This window comes from Hyaena hyaena, unplaced genomic scaffold, assembly GCF_003009895.1.
Source record: "Hyaena hyaena isolate Hyena2069 unplaced genomic scaffold, ASM300989v1 scaffold_599, whole genome shotgun sequence".
Taxonomy (NCBI): domain Eukaryota; kingdom Metazoa; phylum Chordata; class Mammalia; order Carnivora; family Hyaenidae; genus Hyaena; species Hyaena hyaena.
This window is the reverse complement of record NW_024081230.1, coordinates 371,435-388,905: the sequence shown is the minus strand read 5'-3', so window position 1 is coordinate 388,905 and position 17,471 is coordinate 371,435. Positions and strand designations below refer to the sequence as shown.

Below are 17,471 nucleotides of genomic sequence, written 5' to 3'. Positions count from 1 at the left end.
CATACATTTTGTTATTACTTAGCCATGGTTCTCACAGACCTAGTGTTTATTAGAACTTCTTCAAATTCCTTGGTTGCTCTCATGCAAGCTGTAAAATACTTGCTTTTACCATATACACAAGCATCAAGCTAAAATTCCTTTGATTTTTATTTTAAATGCTTTTTCCACTTTGTATTGAAATATTTGTACTAAAACTACATGTAAAAGAAATTCAATTTTTTTATATTATGACTTACTTTTTAAACCCTCTACATTCACTAAAATATCATGTTAGAATATCATATGTTCTACCTATATTAATATGCATACTGAGACTTTAGTTCTAGTAAATTTCCTGCTTTTGTTGCCTCTGTAGATCAGTATTTATTGACAATATTATTTCTTTTTTTGTATGTGACACTATAGTTCTATTCAAGATTAGTATATTACTACATGTCAGACCTAGGAACTCTTGAACAGAATAATGACTTATATAACACACTTCGAAATCACTTTTTACTACATATGAAAGGTACTTAAATTTTTTCCAATAAATTATTCCATAAAATTGTAATCCATTATATATACTTACCTTATATCTTATATGCCAGCAAATACGATACTTCCAGAAAAATACTGACATCCATCACATGAAATTGCTCTCTAATTTGCCCTTTGTTGGTACTGTAGTTTGTTGAAATTAATTTCTGAGTTTTTGTTTTATAATTATGTAACCATTGTAAGCTTAGGAACTACACCTAGTTTTATGTTTGTATATATTATAATAAACTTCAGGAAGAATCCAATGCTATACAATATTAGATCTAGCTAGTGGCCTAAGTTGGGATTATAACAGGTCTCAAAAAGCTTAGGAACCAATTTTAACAATACTGAAAAATAAAAGGAAACTTGGTCAAATTATTTGATTTTGGTATATAGTACTTATGCTGTCAAACTTACGCTGTTTGCACTTTGACAAAAACTGTAAGGGTAGAAGGATAGCTTTTGCAACCAAAGATGTCACATTTGAGGAATTAATACAATCAGAAGTTTAGAGAGCATCTCCAGTTCTCTCATCTTACCAAAGACGAAATGGAAGCTGAATTAGGTGTCTGGTGTCCTTTGTCACTGTTATTTTTGCTTCTGAAAAATATAATTTGCACCGGACACAAAAATACTTAAAAGCAATGCCTGAGTCATAAAGTTTGGCCAAGTGTCTCATTTCCCTTTTTGGTCGAAGTGAAAAGTGGTACCCCAAGGACAGAAATCACAAAAATGCTTGTCCAGAAAAGGTGGTATGCATCAGTTTAATTAGAAACTAATGTGGAAAACAGTATTCTCTCATTGTCAAATTTCTGTAGCTGAACCTTATAACATTTCTGCAGAGTACAAGATACATCATTTACATAGGGTATACAGTGTTTTATAGGGGTATGCTAATTTTTAGCTGGTAAAAGTAATTTAGTAGTATATAAAAATCTGTGCCCAAGTAAACAAGAAAATCTGTTGTATTCTTTATGTAATTATTTTTTAAAGATACTTTGGTTTATAAGACCTTTTTGAAGCATTTGAGTCATAAAAAATTAATACTATAAAAATACTCTCTCCTACTACTACAAATCAATCCTGTGCTGAAGAACAATTCATTATAGTTCAAAATACACAACTACACCATATCTAGTCTTCATGATCAACAATGAATAAGTATAATAATTATTCTAGTATTTTTCATTAATTCCACAACTTCTTTAAAAGGCCCTTTTCTAAATGAACTGTAACCAACAACCAGATCAACCTTGTCATGGTCTCATTATTTTTAATATGTAATAATGACAGCCCAATATATGCAATTATTTTCCCATTAGGAGGTCTATACATTAACTGTTATCAAAGTACATCGGTTTCATCAAACAAATTTTTTTGGTATGTAAGAAAACAACAAAATTGGCTTTTCAAAAAAACCCCAGATATTGCCATTAGTCTTCAAAAATATGAGATTAAAAAAATGGAAGCTATATACAAAACATTATATTGTAAACTAACCAAATTCATAATTTCAGTTTAAATGGCAGGCCTAAGAGTTGTATGACAAAGTTACCATAATTATTCTAAGTTAAATAAAAATCCTTAATACTTACGGTTAAGTTATTCTACCATTTTTCCAATTAAAGGTATATGTGCAGGACTAGTTTTAAGTGACATAGCAATTGGTTTTTCTGTCTGCCTTTTAATGCGATACACTGATGAATTTAAATCATAAGAAAGTTAACAACTCCTTAATTTATAACGAGTTTGAAGTTTATTTTACAGCACTTTTATTGAGACATCATGTAACTACTGACCAGGACTGTTTACAAATGTAATGCTTGGCCTTTGAGACAAAAACTTTTAAGTACTAAATTTTACATCATGATTTGTTTAACTTAATAAGTATTATGGTGGTAAAGACTAACAGAAGAATATCTAAAGCAAAAATAAAATGATTTCCACAAAAACTATATATTCCTCCCTTATATCAAAGGGAAGAGGAAAGAAGGAAGGAAGAAGAAAAGAAGGGGGAAAAAACATGAGAAGAAGAAAAAGAGCAAGACAGGCAAGAAAAATACTTTTTTTTTTCCTGTTTGCAAAAAGAAGGGAAACTCTGAGGTCTCAGCAAATAATGTAATCAACTGAGTCAGTTTATATTAAGGCATCTTCTTTACATATTATTGAATCCCATCATGCCTTTCATATTGCCAGCAGCACCCTGTTGAAACTGCCTCATCATTGACTGAAGTCCTGCCATACCACCTAGAGTGAAAGTAGAGTAAATTCAGATAATTATTATGCAGAATTTGAAACATGTATTACTTTTGCCTAAGAAGTACTTCTAAAAAATTTACTGGGATCTGACTGCAATCTGGTCATCAGCCTTGAAAAACAAACCAATTAAAATTTTGTATTATCACCAATATCCTTATCTATAAAACATAGCTCATATAAATGAGATAATATATGAAAGGGTCTTAGAACAATACCTGTTACATAATGTTACACAATAGGAAGTCAATAAATCTAAACAAAAACATTTTTTCTGGGAAGTCCAAAAGAATCTTGTTGTAAATCATGACCAATTTGGGAGAATAGAGTTGTTTCATAGGACTTACAGGAAGGAAAGAATTTATCATTTATTGAACATCTGTATGCCCAGAACTGTACTAAGTGCTTTCAAATATAGTAGCTCACAATTTCCTGATGAGATATTATCTGTGATTTTACAAAAGAGGAAAGTGAGTTTCAGAAAGTTTAAGGAACTTTTCATAGGTTACATGGCATTAACTGGGTTTCAGAATCCTTATATAATTTCAAAGTCTCATCACTGAATACCCAGATTCCAAACTAGCGCAAAAGGTCACTAGAACAAACACTAACAGAAGATGATTAAGTATCTTGCTCAAAAATCACCCAGGTGACAGCAGAAGAATAAATTAAAACCTGTTATACAGCACTCTTAGAACCATTCAACTGAGAATTCAGATGACCATTTCCCTCAAATCATACATCTTTGAAAAGATTTTCATAGTATCACAACAGAAGGCTTATTAAAACTCAACCTCTATAAATTAAACTGTATATTATAAACTGGCAACAACTTTATATTTACCCATGTGATGAAGAACTCTTGGATCCATCATTTTGGCCATTTGTTGATTCAATTTTGCCATCTGCGACTGGCTCACATTCTTAGACATGTCACCACCTGAAAAAAAAAAAAGGTTTTGAGTTCATGTAGAATGTAAGAATGTAATATAATCAGGATATCAAAGAAAATTTAATGAAATGAGTAAAATTTTTAAAACTATCATCCATAACCTTAGGTTATTACCCTAACACATTATTCCTATTTATACATATTCCCTTCTAATCTTTATCTTAATTATATACATATTTTTGAGAAAGAACAAAATTCTATAATAAAATTCTATATTAAGGGATATTCAAGGGACTTTTTAAGGGCTATGATTTTTGTTAAAATTGTATCCAGTGGTTATTAACAATGAGCTATAACAACAATTGTTTAGTAAGTCATATGGGAGAATGCTAAACAAAAAACTGACTTTATAGATAGAAGTTAATCAAGAATGAGCCTGGATTGCTGGTAAATGAAACAGCAGAATGACTCTGAGAGAGCATGAAGATTTGCCTATATGTAAGAAGCTATTAAAAATAATGAAAAGCTTCAGACAAGAGAAAGACAAATAATGCAACTCCATTTACCAATGAATTTCCACAAACTTGGTTGAAACTCCACAGGAAAAAAGGAAGCCAATAAAAGAGATGCACTCTGAGGCAGAAAAGATAAGAGCATCCTTTAAGAGAATAGCTGCTATGGTCTTAAGAGACAGGAAGCAAAAGAAATCATCAATGAAACAATAATGAGTAAGTAGAGTTGCTTCAAGCAAAATTATGTCAAAGGAACATAATTCTGGTACTTCTCAAAAGCATTTATGAAAATGAGCATCAAAGCTGGATAATCTGAATAAATTATATGAATTAAGATATATGAATGAAAGATATGTTTTTATAAAACATATAACAAATCTGTGAAAAAATTTTCATGATTAATGAATCTGTATAAAATAAGATGGGGCGCCTGGGGTGGCTCAGTGAGTTAAGCATCTGACTTCAGCTCAGGTCATGATCTCACAATTCGTGAGTTCAAGCCACCAGTAGGGCTCTATGCAGACAGCTCAGAGCATGAAGCCTGCTTCGGATTCTGTGTCTCCCTCTCTCTCTGTCCCTCCCCCCCCCCTCACGCTCTACCTCTCTCTCAAAAAATAAATATTTAAAAAAATTTTTTAAAAACATGAATTCTGTGTCCGTTGGTAAACTGTCATATGTATTTGTTTCTGAGGATTTAAAACTTCTAAAAAATATTAAGAGCTTGGTGTGACAAGAATGTGTGCCACATTCACTGCTCATTTCACCTTGATTGTGCCTTTCTTGAGTAATCAGTGCTTAGATCTGCAGTTCTATCAAGAATAGTCAGGATTATTTGGAAAAAATGTTAAACTGACATAATGTGTTCAATAATCACTATCTGAAGCAGCATGTGATGTGAAGAACTACAACCAATTTTAAACATGTTAGTCTAACTTTCCTCCCTGCCACAAAAAAGAAAATAGAATATAACAAGCATAGAAAATAAGTGTCAAAGACAAATGGTGATAAAAACTTCTATAAATATTCATCCTCTTTAGAGAGCTATTCAGTGGTATTGCTTTATCTTTGGAGATTATCTAATCAATGTATTTTAAAATAATAAATTCACTTTAGTAGTGTTTATAATACAGAAAAGAAATTTTAAGAGAAGACTAGGACAGTTGATTGACTCTTTGGAAAAGTAAATTTATCTTTTTATTTTATACAATACACAGCAAAATAAATTTCAAATGGGATAAAAAGTTAAAACCTAAAAAATAAAACCAAAATAGAAAATATAGGTGGCTACTGTAGTATCAACATGGGGAAGGCTTTGAAGGACATAAAAGAAAGAAAATGATAAATAGGCTTGGCTACATTAAAAATGAAAACTTCCTTTCACTAAAAAAAAATAAAAGTAAAAGGCAAACGAAAACTGGATAAAGTATTTGCAGACATAAGCTAAACATTTTAAAGAGTTACTACAAAGCAATAGGGGGAAAAGACACATAAACAAGGAACCTAAGAGGTGACTCACCAAGGAAATTCGCACTAAAAAAAATGTATGAAGAGACGTTAAACTCGAGTAGTAATCTAAAAAACACATACTGAAAAACATTTAACCACCAAATTGGAAATACTAAATTACTACAAAATTCATTCAGCATCTGCTATGTATCTAATCAAAAGCAACAAAATCCCTGGCCTCATGGAAGACTGCACAGGAGCTGATGCAGGAACTGATACTGATATAGCAGGAAATGAATCAACATAAATAACCATTGCACTAAACAAAGATATAAGCATAATTGGAAGTTATTTTTTGAAGAATATTTGAAAATACAGAAAAAGAGTCATGATGTATCAGAAGAAAGCACTAGTTTACCAAATGTTATTTGCAATAAGTCCCATAAGATTCTCTGGAGAGAAAAGGTAATAGGTGTTTTAAGTTTTTTTCTTACTCTTTCTTATATGCTATAAATTTTCTTTAATATATATTACATCATAAAAATAAAGGCATTAAGTTTGTTTTTTAAAAAAAATAGTAGCGTTTGGGGCACCTGGGTGGCTCAGTTGGTTAAGCATCCAAATTCAGCTCAGGTCATGATCTCCTAGTTTGTAAATTCAAGCCCCATATCAGGCTCTGTGCTGACAGCTCAGAGCCTGGAGCCTGCTTCGGATTCTGTGTCTCCCTCTCTCTCTGCCCCTCCCCCACTCATGCTCTGTTTCTTTCTGTCTCAGTAATAAATAAACATAAAATTTTTTTTAAAAATATTAGTGTTTATTACTTTGAATCTGAAAACAGATAAATCACAGATCACATTCAAGTACTTGGGTATAACCTGAAATTCAGGAATATGTTTGCTAATCCTGGTAGCACTCTCTGGCTTTAACTTTAGTTTCTCAACTTCTTGCTTTACTTTCAGTATGTTAACAAATGATGAGTTAGTTACTTTTCTTACCTTTGAAAAGTCCTTTGATACCTCCCATCTTTTTTACCATCTGTGCAAACTTGGTATATTGTGTCAAAAGTTCTTGAACATCTCTTGTTGACACACCTGATCCTCTTGCTACTCTTTGGATTCTTCCTGGTTGTTTACTAAAAACCTTGGCACCATCAGTACTGTCAAGTTCTGTAGACAAGGATTAATTATTTTCACTTACATACAATTAACCTTCACTATCAAAACAGTTATGTACAAATACCCCTCACACAAAAACAAATAAAATGGTGAAACCACCACCAGATTTAACAAATGTTATTCTCATCTGCCATGTTTGCATCTAATTTTTAAAAGTTAAACATGGAATATATTCAAAAGAACATTTATAATATTTATAAGCTGTAAGAACAATAAACCCCCTGGTTATTAACAATAAACCCACTAAGCTCCTGGCTTAGTCTGTTAAGCATCTGACTCGATTTTGGCCCAGGTCATGATCTCATGTTTTGTGGGATTGAGCCCCACATTGGACTCTGCGCCGACAGCAGGGGACTTGCTTGGGATTCTCTCTCCCCTTCCTCTCTGCACCTCCCCCTGCTCACAGTGCTCTCTCCAAAAATAAATAAATCAACTTTAAACAAATACAAATGTACTCACCCCAGTTTAAGTAAAATAGAACATTCTGAAAACCTTTGAAACCCATGTCCACTTTTTTCATATCTCATATCCAACTGCTCCTCAGAGCATTTATTAAAAGTATAAGGTGTATTGCAAAAAAGAATATTGCTCATTTCTAAATAACTAGTAACATTTACATCATAAATTTGGCATTTAAGCAAGTGGAAGTAGGTAGGTTCTGTCTATCATCAAGACAACAATGGTTATATTTTCTATAATCAAGTAATTATTAGTATTTTAATCCTTTCTGTAACATGAAGAATGACTTAGTTCCCTCCAGCATTTTTAAAAAAATTTTTTCAAAGAATATTTTTTAATTAAAAAATATTTTTTATTTTCATTTTTTACATTTATTTATTTCTCAGAGACAGAGAGAGACAGAACACAAGCAGGGAAAGGGCAGAGAGAGAGGGAGATACCGAATCTGAAGCAGGCTCCAGGCTCCAAGCTGTCAGCACAGAGCCTGACGTGGGGCTCAAGCTCACCAGCAGGAAGATCATGACCTGGGTGGAAGTCAGACACTCAACTAACTCAGCCACCCAGGCGCCCCTTGATGTTTATTTTTGACAGAGAGACACACAGAATGCAAAGGGGGGAAAGGCAGAGAGAGGGGGAGACACAGAATCTGAAGCAGACTCCAACCTCTGAGCTGTCAGCACAGAGCCCGACACAGGGCTCAAATTCACAAACCATGAGATCATTACCTGAGCCAAAGTCAGACACTTAACTGACTGAGCCACCCAAGAGCCCCATTTTTTTTTTAATTTTTAAGTTTATTTATTTGAGAGAGAGAGAAAGCATGAGTGGGAGAGAGGCAGCAAGAGAGGGGGAGAGAGAGAATCCCAAGCAGGCTGTGGATTGTCAGTGGAGAGGCCGATGCCCGGTTCAAACTCATAAACTGTGAGATCATGACCTGAGCCAATGTCAGACACTTAACTGACTGAGCCATCCAGGCACCCCATCCCTCCAGCATTTTTATACCTTTTAGAGTACCATGTGCATTTCTTCTGGCTTTAGCTGCATACAATCTCAGGAACAGGATGGACTTTAGTCAAAATTTCTATTAAGTCTGCATTGTCTCTACAACATTCCCCATATATGCTCATCTAGATTCCATCTTAATATCCCCAGGAGAGGTGACCCACTATCTGAAATACAGTAATCTATGTCATTCTAATATACCTATAATTATGGAAAATATTTCCGGGGTGCCTGGGTGGCTTAGTCGGTTAAGCATCTGACTCTTGATTTTGGCTCAAGTCGCAATCTCATGGTTTGTGAGATCAAACCTTGCATCAGTGCAGAGCCTACTTGAGATTCTCTCTCTCCTTCTCTCTCTGCTCCTCCCCCACTCCCACTCACACACACACACACACACACACACTCTCTCTCTCTCTCTCTCAAATAAATAGACTTACTTAATATATTTTTATTAACATATAATATATATTAGATATTAATGTATAATATCTTTTCACATATTAAAATGAAATATGTTTGTCTGGCACTTTTCCTATTTGCATAACGTATCTTCTTGCCAGGTACAAAGAATAAGGCTTTCCAATATTCTCAAATACTTGAGAATTTAAGAGAATATTTCAAATTCTTGTGAATTTCCTCTAGATTACAAATAACTCTTTTGCCTGTTCCTCTAAGCATGATTTAGAACTCCATTTACCATCCTGATTTCCTAAATATATCTTCTAATTTGTCTACGCCCTCTAAGCATATAGTCCAGAAGTGAATTAAATGGTAAGGTTTGATTACCAGTGAGATATATATAAAGAGCAAACTATCTCAGAATAAACTTATAGTCATTAAAATCTATATCCATTTCATAAATGCAGCTTTTAAGCCACATCTTCACTATAAAATACTTAGGAAATATGTATTCTAAGACTCAAGTGGAGTGAAGAAAAAGACAAGCTAATAATAGCACATCACGATAAGCAATATGATGGAGTTAAGCAAATGGCAAAAGGGGGCATAATTTACAGAAGGAAGTCAGGAAAGACTCTATGCTGATGGTTTCTCTTTAACTGAATAATCCTGAAGGACAGGTTTCTCTTTAACTGAATAATCCTGAAGGACAAGTCTGAGTTAAGTAAAGAAGAGAAAGGAGCAAGGGACATTCTAGGATTTCTAGAACAAAAATAGTTTTGTGTAGAAGAAAACCAAGCTTGGATAAGAGCTGAAATTTAAGAAGTTGCAAAAGTAGATAAGGACAAGATTATAAAGAACTTGTATGCCAGGCTTAAGTTTCAAATTCATTATGACAACATTAAAGAGCCATTGAAGGAGTTAGACCCCAGAATTTTTTATGTTTAGAAAGACCATTCTTGTGGCAATGAAGAAGACAAACTGAAAAGACAAGATGCAAAAAGAGAAAGGGAAATGTTAGGAACCTATGATAGCGATCTCGGTAAGAAATGATATGTCTAAAAAAAAAGAGAAATGATGAGTGTATGAACTAATGTAAGGGATTCAGAGACATAGAGAAGACGGAAGATATGAGAAATATTTAGGTAATGGAACTCACTAAACCTAAGATAATGTTAAGGTTCCTAAATTTCCCTAAAAGTGGTAAAATACTGATAGAAGTACACTGTTTTAAGTTAACATACTGTAAGACCTAAAGCAACCATTAAGAAAACTATTTAGGGGCACCTGGGTGGCTCAGTCAATTAAGCCTCTGACTTCAGCTCAGATCATGATCTCATGGTTCGTGGGTTGGAGCCCTGCGTCGGGCTCTGTGCTGACAGCTCAGAACCTAGAGCCTGCTTCGGATTACGTCTCTCTCTCTCTCTCTCTCTGCCCCTACCCTACTCACCCTCTGTCTCTCTCTAAATAAATAAATAAATGTTAAAAAAAATAATAAAAGTGAAAGTACGGAGAAAGATACACAATGCAAGCAATCAATTAAAAGAAAGCTAGATTAATATCAAACAAAATTGGGGCGCCTGGCGGGCTTAGTCAGTTAAGCATCCAACTCTTGATTTCACCTCAAGTCATGATCTCGTGGTTCCTGAGAATGGGCCCCTCATCTGGCTCTGTGCTGATAGCATGGAACCTGCTTGATATTCTCTCTCTCTTCCCCTGCCCCATCCCTCTCTGCCCCTCCCCCCTGCTATGCTCTGCATTCTCTCTCAAAATAAACAAACATGAAAAAAAAATTTTAATCAGACAAAATGACAAGGAACAAAGGAGAACATTACAGACATTATGATAAAAAGATCAATTCACCAAGAAGACCTAAGAATCCTAAATATACACTGTATCCAACAAAAGAGCTTACCTGACAGAAAACTGACACAACTAAGAAAAGTTAGGCACTTCAATACCTTTACCTCCGTAATCAACTGAACCACTAGACAGAAAATCAGCAAGGATATAAATCTAGTTTGACCCCAGTTTCTAGCTTAGATGACTGAGCAGAAAGATATGTATCAGATAGATGGAAGTGTCACTCACCAAAGGAGAAAAACTACATTTTGGATCTGTGCCTCAGATAACTTTCAAATATATAAATAAAGAGGTCTGTCCACCATTTAGTGAGCATCTAGAGAGGAGCTGATCCAGAGTGTAGACTCTTGAGCCAAAATGCCTGAGTTTGAAGCCCAGTCTCTCCACTTTGTTGCTAGCATCCTTGGACAAATTACTCAACTTTCCTATATCTCAGTTTCCTAACCTACAAAAGCTGCATAATAATGGATTCTGTCCCTTGAGAGTGACTGTGATGATTAAATGGGTTAATCTATATAAAGTGCTCTGGACAGAGTAAATACTCTAGATATGGCTGCAATTATTAATTCTACACACAAAACTTTTTGTGGTCTTAAAAATACAGAGATGAGAAAGACACAATCTTATCTGGGTTACTATGAAAGCCTAGAGCTTAGGAAAGAGGTAGAGAACACAAAAAATAATCAGTGAATCATAGAGAAAGCACAGATGTGGATGAATTATTCAAAGAAAATAAGTAGAATGAGAAGAAACATTGAGGATAAAACTTGTAATATGTATTCATTTTAAGGGTCAGGCTGGGAAAGTGACTGAGTTAACAAGAAAGGTAAGGGTAAAAGTGGGGAGATGGTATAATAGAAACCAAGAAAAAAGGTGATTAACAACAGTTAATGTTGTAAAGGTCAAGAAAAAGACTGAAAAGGACCCATTGGAGCAGCCCAGTAGGTTACTGTAAATCTTAGTAGGATCTATTTCCAAGCAATGGTGGTGACAGAGTGAGATTTCACTCGTTTAAGAAAAATACAAATTGTTCTTTAAAAAAGTTTGACTAAAAAGAGAAAAAGAGTTAAAAAAAAAAAAAAAAAGCATGAGGGAGAAGTATAGCTCAGAAAATGTGAACTTAAGAATGTTTATATGCTGATGTGAAGAAAAGTCAGAAAATGAGAAGAGAGGAGATCCAGGAAAGGATTTTACCGAGGGAGACCTAAGTCCTTGAAAAAGCTTGAAGAGTGGTTTGTGGCTTCCACAATCTTATTGGTAGGTTAGCCAAAGACTGAGGGAATTCAATGCCAAAAGCCTGTGTTTCTTTGTAAATGAAGTCAGAGGTCAAGTGGTAGAGTTAGGCCAAAAAAATGTTTGGTGTATCTGCTGGGATGCATCAGAAAGGATGCTAAAAAACTGGAAAAAAAGGTAGAGGAGTAATGGTACTAGAAATGTTAATGGGCTAAGGATCAGATAAAAGACCTGGAAGTATAATAGGTAGTGATAATACAGGATTACAGAGAACAGTGTCTCTGTGTCTGTCTGTCTTTCTTTTCTTTCCTTCCTTCTTTCTTTCTATCTTTCTTTTTTCATTTTAGAGAGTAAGAGTGCATACGTGCACGGCAGAGAGAGAGAATCCCAAGCAAGCTCCGTGCTCAGCACAGAGGCCAATATGGGGCTTGATCCAATGACCCTGGGATCAGGATCTGAGCCAAAACAAAGAGTCGGATGCTCAACCAATTGAGCTACCCAGGCACCCTGAGAGCAGTGTACTTCTAAGAAGACTGAAACTTTGAAAGTTTCAGTACAAAATAAGTTTGTAAACATTGCTTAAGCTACCTCTCTTTCTTACAGATTCACAGTTCATGTTAGTATATGAGAGCTATGAGGACACTTATAATACACATAATAGTTTTTTTTTTAACCCAGAATTCCCCTTTCAATTTATTTCTATCATCATTATGAAGAACTAGTGTTCTTTTTATGAAACTCATTTGGAGAACTGTACAAGACATTTCTCTCTCTGATGAAATCAGTCCAGTAATTACAACCCTTTGAGTTTTCAAAGGGCTTTCATGGGCCTACAAATCTACCTAACAATAATCTTCCAATCTAAATTTTTCCCCATCTTGTCCACAAGAACACAGTGAAACTATGCCCTTCCAAATATTCATAACACTGTCCTCTAAATCAAGTAATCTGCTATCTTACCTTGATCATTCATACTATCCATTATCGTCATTAATTTCTTTAGCCTTGCCATTGACTCTTGTTCATTTCCTTTGCTCATAAAATCTGTTCCAAAACCAGGGATCATCCCCTAAAATAGATATATTTAAACATAAAATCAACAATAGCTTGTTTGAAACTAAATTTTTAAAGCATTTTTATCCAATAGCAAAAATAATGAAAGCAAATGCATCTACTCCTAAAAATTTTAATGAAAAACCAAAGAAGATGGAAAAAAACTTTTTAGAATAACTAACCAAGATCTGACTGAAGGGGCCCATTTTCATGATATTTTGAAATTGTTCATACATGTCTCGCAACGTAAACTGACCTGCAATATAACATAAATGATTCAGATATATTAGAAAGTGAGCATTTTCATTCAATAAAATTAATCTTTTTCTTAGTCATGGGTTCATTCTGAAACACACTTACAAAACATCTAATCAATAAATATTCCTGAGCAGTTACTGTAGGCAAGATCATACGATGAATGTAGTAAGAAGATACACAGATACATAGAACTTTACATTCTATCAGAGAAAATGAAAAACAACAAATACACAAAAAATGTGAAAACGAGGCAGGTAAACGCTACCCACTAGGATGACTAAAATTAAAATGCCTGACAACACCAAAAGTTAAAGAAGATGTGGGGCAAAATGGGCAGCAAGCAGAATTGTCATATACTGCTGGTGGGAATGTCAAGTGGCAAAAACACTTTAGAAGATCATTTGGCATTTTATAAACAACTTAGCTGTCCATAAACAAGAAAATAGATAGACTGTGGATGAAATACTACTCAGCAATTAAAGAATAAGCTACAGGTACATGCAACTACATGGATGAATGTCAAAAATCTGATGTTGAGTCAAAGGAGCCAGGTGGGGGCATGAGGGGAAGGACATACTCCAGGATTCCTATACTATGAAGTATTTACTGGAAAGGAGTATAAGCAAACTTTCTACATAATGGAAATGTTGTTTCCTGACAGATACGGGTTATTATGCATTTATCAAAATTGATGGAATGATACCCTTAAGATCTAAGCATTCCATTACATGTAAACTAACTTCAGTTAACAACAACAAAAATCCAGAGTATTTTCTATTTATGCTCTAAAGATATAAGTGGAAAACTATTTGGCTTTAGCCATTCTGAATTTAAGTGGCAATACAATATTTTTAAAGAAATGTTATAGCGGGCTGCTTGAAATGCAGAATTAAACAGTGGTAGAAAAAGTTAAGGCTGAAATACTACTTGGCCATTATGCATAAGTGATAAATGAAGCCATGATAATAAAGGAAATCCACTGTCATGGAAGCCAAGTGAAGAGTTTGAAAACAAAAGAAGGATAACACTTAAACACTGGGAACCAAGGGAAAAAAGAAAGGTTACTAGTTTTGCCCTTGTTGACCACAGAAATGAGTAGAATGCTAAGAGTAGAAGCAAAATGCAGACATAAGGAGAGACCTAAGAGTCAAAAAGTAGACTGACTAGGGATATTTTACCCAGTTTAATGTGGTAGTGGAAGAGGTGGTAAGGCTATTCAACATAGAGGAACGCAGGGGAAAAGAGCCAGGCCATGAGGGATAGATTCGTTCATTCAATAAATATTTATTAGAGATCTACTAAGTGCCAGAAACTGTGCTAGATGCTGTAAACACAAAAGGTGAGGAACACAGCTATGAAATTTACCTTCACCTTCAAGCAGGGAAGACAGAGATGTAATAATTGTGATGAGTAATACAAAAATTACAGGGTGCAATGGAAACATAAAGCAAAGAGTTCTAACTCAGTCCAGGGAACAGGTAAAATGTCCTTGTTAAAGAAGGAGAGACTTAAGTATGAATAGGAGCTAGCCCGTATGGCTGGGGAGAGGAGGGTGGAGGCAGGAAGAAGAGAGAAGGTATCCGTCTAATAGGCAAAGGCACAGAGGTAACAGATAGCAACGTACATTTAAAAGCTGAGAGAAATTCAGCATGACTGGCACATGGAATGCTACAAAGAAGAGCATCAAAAATGATGTCGAGGATGTGGGCTAGATGATAAGTCATTTTTTTAAGGATTTTATTTTTAAGTAATCCTTATACCCAATGTGGGGCTCAAACTCACAAACCTGAGATCAAGTTGCATGGTCCTCCGACTGAGCCAGCCAGATGCCTGACAGTAGAGTCACGTAAAAAGTAAAAACATTCTAAGGATGGGGCGCCTGGGTGGCTCAGTCGGTTAAGCATCCGACTTGGGCTCAGATCATGATCTCACCGTTTGTGGGTTCGAGCCCCACGTCGGGCTCTGTGCTAACGGCTAGGTCAGAGCCTGGAGCCTGTCTTTGAATTCTGTGTCTCCCTCTCTCCCTGACCCTCCCCTGCTCACTCTGTATCTGTCTCTCAAAAAATAAATTAAAAACATTAAAAAAAAACAAACATTCTAAGAGCAAGGGGAAGTCACTGAGAGATTTTGAGAAAAGCAGTAATAGGATCAAACTTGCATTTCTGAAAGATCATTTTGGCTACAGTATAAAAAATGGATCCAAAGGGAAGAATCCAAGAAACAGAAAGGTCTGGTAAAAGACGTAGAACAAACAATCTAGGCAAGAGATAAACTTGTGTAATTACTGGAGCTGGGGAAGGAAATGGAATGATAAAGATAGGAGGCAGAATCACTAGGACAAGCTGACTGACAGGAAAAGGAATGGGCAGGGTGAGGAAGAAATAAGAGAGGCCGTGACAATGCCCAAGTTCCTAACTCTGGCAATAAGACAAATGACGTTAACATTCATTGATGATAACAATGGGGTGGGAGGTTAGGATGAGAAGACACGGATATGAGGAACTTGACGTGTCTACAGAACATCTAAGAAGGATCTAATAATAAACATACAGATATGAGTCTGAAGCTCCAGAGAAAGATGACCTAGCATGATCCTTGAAAAATACCAACATTTAAGAGAGGGATAAAGACATAGGTAACTGACAAGATGAGTGAGAAAGAGCAAAGATGTAGGATAGGGATCGTATGTGACCATGGAAACTAAAAGAAAGATCATCTCGAGAAAAACTGAATGGCCAATAATAATATATGCTGAAGGCTTCTGATGTGTTGGGACATTTTATATACATCAGCTGACTTAATCTTCACAACTCCATGAGAGAGATACTTAGTTTTACCTACTTTTTACAGATAAGGAAATTAAGGTTAAATAATTTGGAAAAGCTATACAGCTGAAAATTGATCAGATATAAATTCAGGTATGATAGATTTAAGAACTTGAGCTCTTAATCATAATGTATATTCTAATGTATATCCTCTACAGGAGTGGTCTTTAATGTGGAGTCAAAAAATGGGTGTGCTTACTAATCTCTTCCTTGTAATTTCTTCATTATTTTATTATGTGAAAAATATATACACACATATATACACACATAATTTATAAGTAAACAGATTAGAAAGAGTGTTCTAACTTACATTTAACCTGTTTTACTTTAAGAAACTCCATTTCAATTTTAATTTTAAGGCAGTTTGATTACAAGAAAGAAAATAAAAATACTCAATTCTACAACTGCTCACATATCTGAGATTTAAAATGATTTGCATACAAAGCATGTATAAAATAACCATTTGCAGAACTAACTTTAATAAGAGATTTATCATTTCAAACAAATTATAGCTTTATCAAAAAGAAATCATTGGAAGACATCTGACAGCAAATGCTTTTTGCTATTCATATACCATGTTTCAACTTCTCTATAAGTGCTTCATTGTCATCCAACTTCAACTCATTGACTTTATCTATCAGTCCTTCAATGTCACCCATACCTACAAGACCCAAAAAAAAGAAAAATTAACCATAGCATACGCTGCTTTACGTTATACAAAACACATGCCCATTGATAATAACCATGTGAGATAGCAGATCAAATGTTCCTACTATACTTTACAGGTGAGAAAACTGAACCTAGAAAGGTTAAGTGACAAATCAGGGACTCCAGCCCAGGGTTCCAAATTCCATGCTCTCTAATTCTATTACCTAGTATAGAAGTTTTACTGCCATTAGCCCTGCTATTACCACAACCACATATTTTTGTACTGTGCTCTAAAACTTTTCCTAAGAATTTTCCATTGAGTTGCTCATTCTACCAATCTATCACAAGAAGCAGAAAACCATCAGCCTTACTTTTTTACAGGTGAGGAAGATAAATCATAGAAGGTAATAGTTTTCCTGAACTACTCAATGAGAGGGCAGGATTAAAATCCTAATCCACCCCAAGGCTCTATGCTATTTTTTAGAGATTTTTACTATATCCCCCACCACTATACATACCAAGAAGCTTGCTGATGAAAGGCTGTGTTTTGAAAGGTTCAAAGTCATCTATATGTTCCCCTGTACCAATGAAAATAATTGGACTTTTTGTGGCAGCAACTCTGCAAAGAAAAAGAAAATATAACACAATCTCAAAAATGCGAATAAATTTCTGGCAGATTTCAGAGTAATTAGACAAAGGTACACAGTTCAAGTTTCTTTTCACCTATTAAAATGGAACAGAAAGACTCCAAAATTCTGTTTCAATTTAAGCTTCTGTTATAGACCGTATTAAGGTCACTACTGGAATATATTTTTATTTTATTTTTAATTATTTAAATTTGAGTGTATCTTGGAATACACTTTATTTTCTTACATGTTTATTTATTTACTTTGGCATTGGAGAGGCAGAGAGAAGGAGAGAGAGAATC

The 17,471-nt window shown here is 34.7% G+C and overlaps 1 protein-coding gene across 3 annotated transcripts in view; it reads right to left on the bottom strand.

Annotated features, from left to right (window-relative positions):
* Positions 1-2,255: 2,255 nt before the first annotated feature.
* Positions 2,256-17,471, bottom strand: part of SRP54 (signal recognition particle 54) — a 44,327-nt gene continuing 29,111 nt past the window's right edge. For all 3 annotated transcript variants that reach the window (XM_039256987.1, XM_039256986.1, XM_039256988.1), the window contains 7 exons: positions 17,062-17,162; positions 16,470-16,556; positions 12,995-13,068; positions 12,720-12,828; positions 6,624-6,794; positions 3,623-3,718; positions 2,256-2,769 (listed from right to left, as the gene is read on the bottom strand). In XM_039256987.1, the coding sequence (XP_039112918.1) occupies positions 2,678-2,769; positions 3,623-3,718; positions 6,624-6,794; positions 12,720-12,828; positions 12,995-13,068; positions 16,470-16,556; positions 17,062-17,162 (730 nt within the window). In that variant the 3' untranslated portion in view covers positions 2,256-2,677. The remainder of the gene's footprint in view (positions 2,770-3,622; positions 3,719-6,623; positions 6,795-12,719; positions 12,829-12,994; positions 13,069-16,469; positions 16,557-17,061; positions 17,163-17,471) is intronic.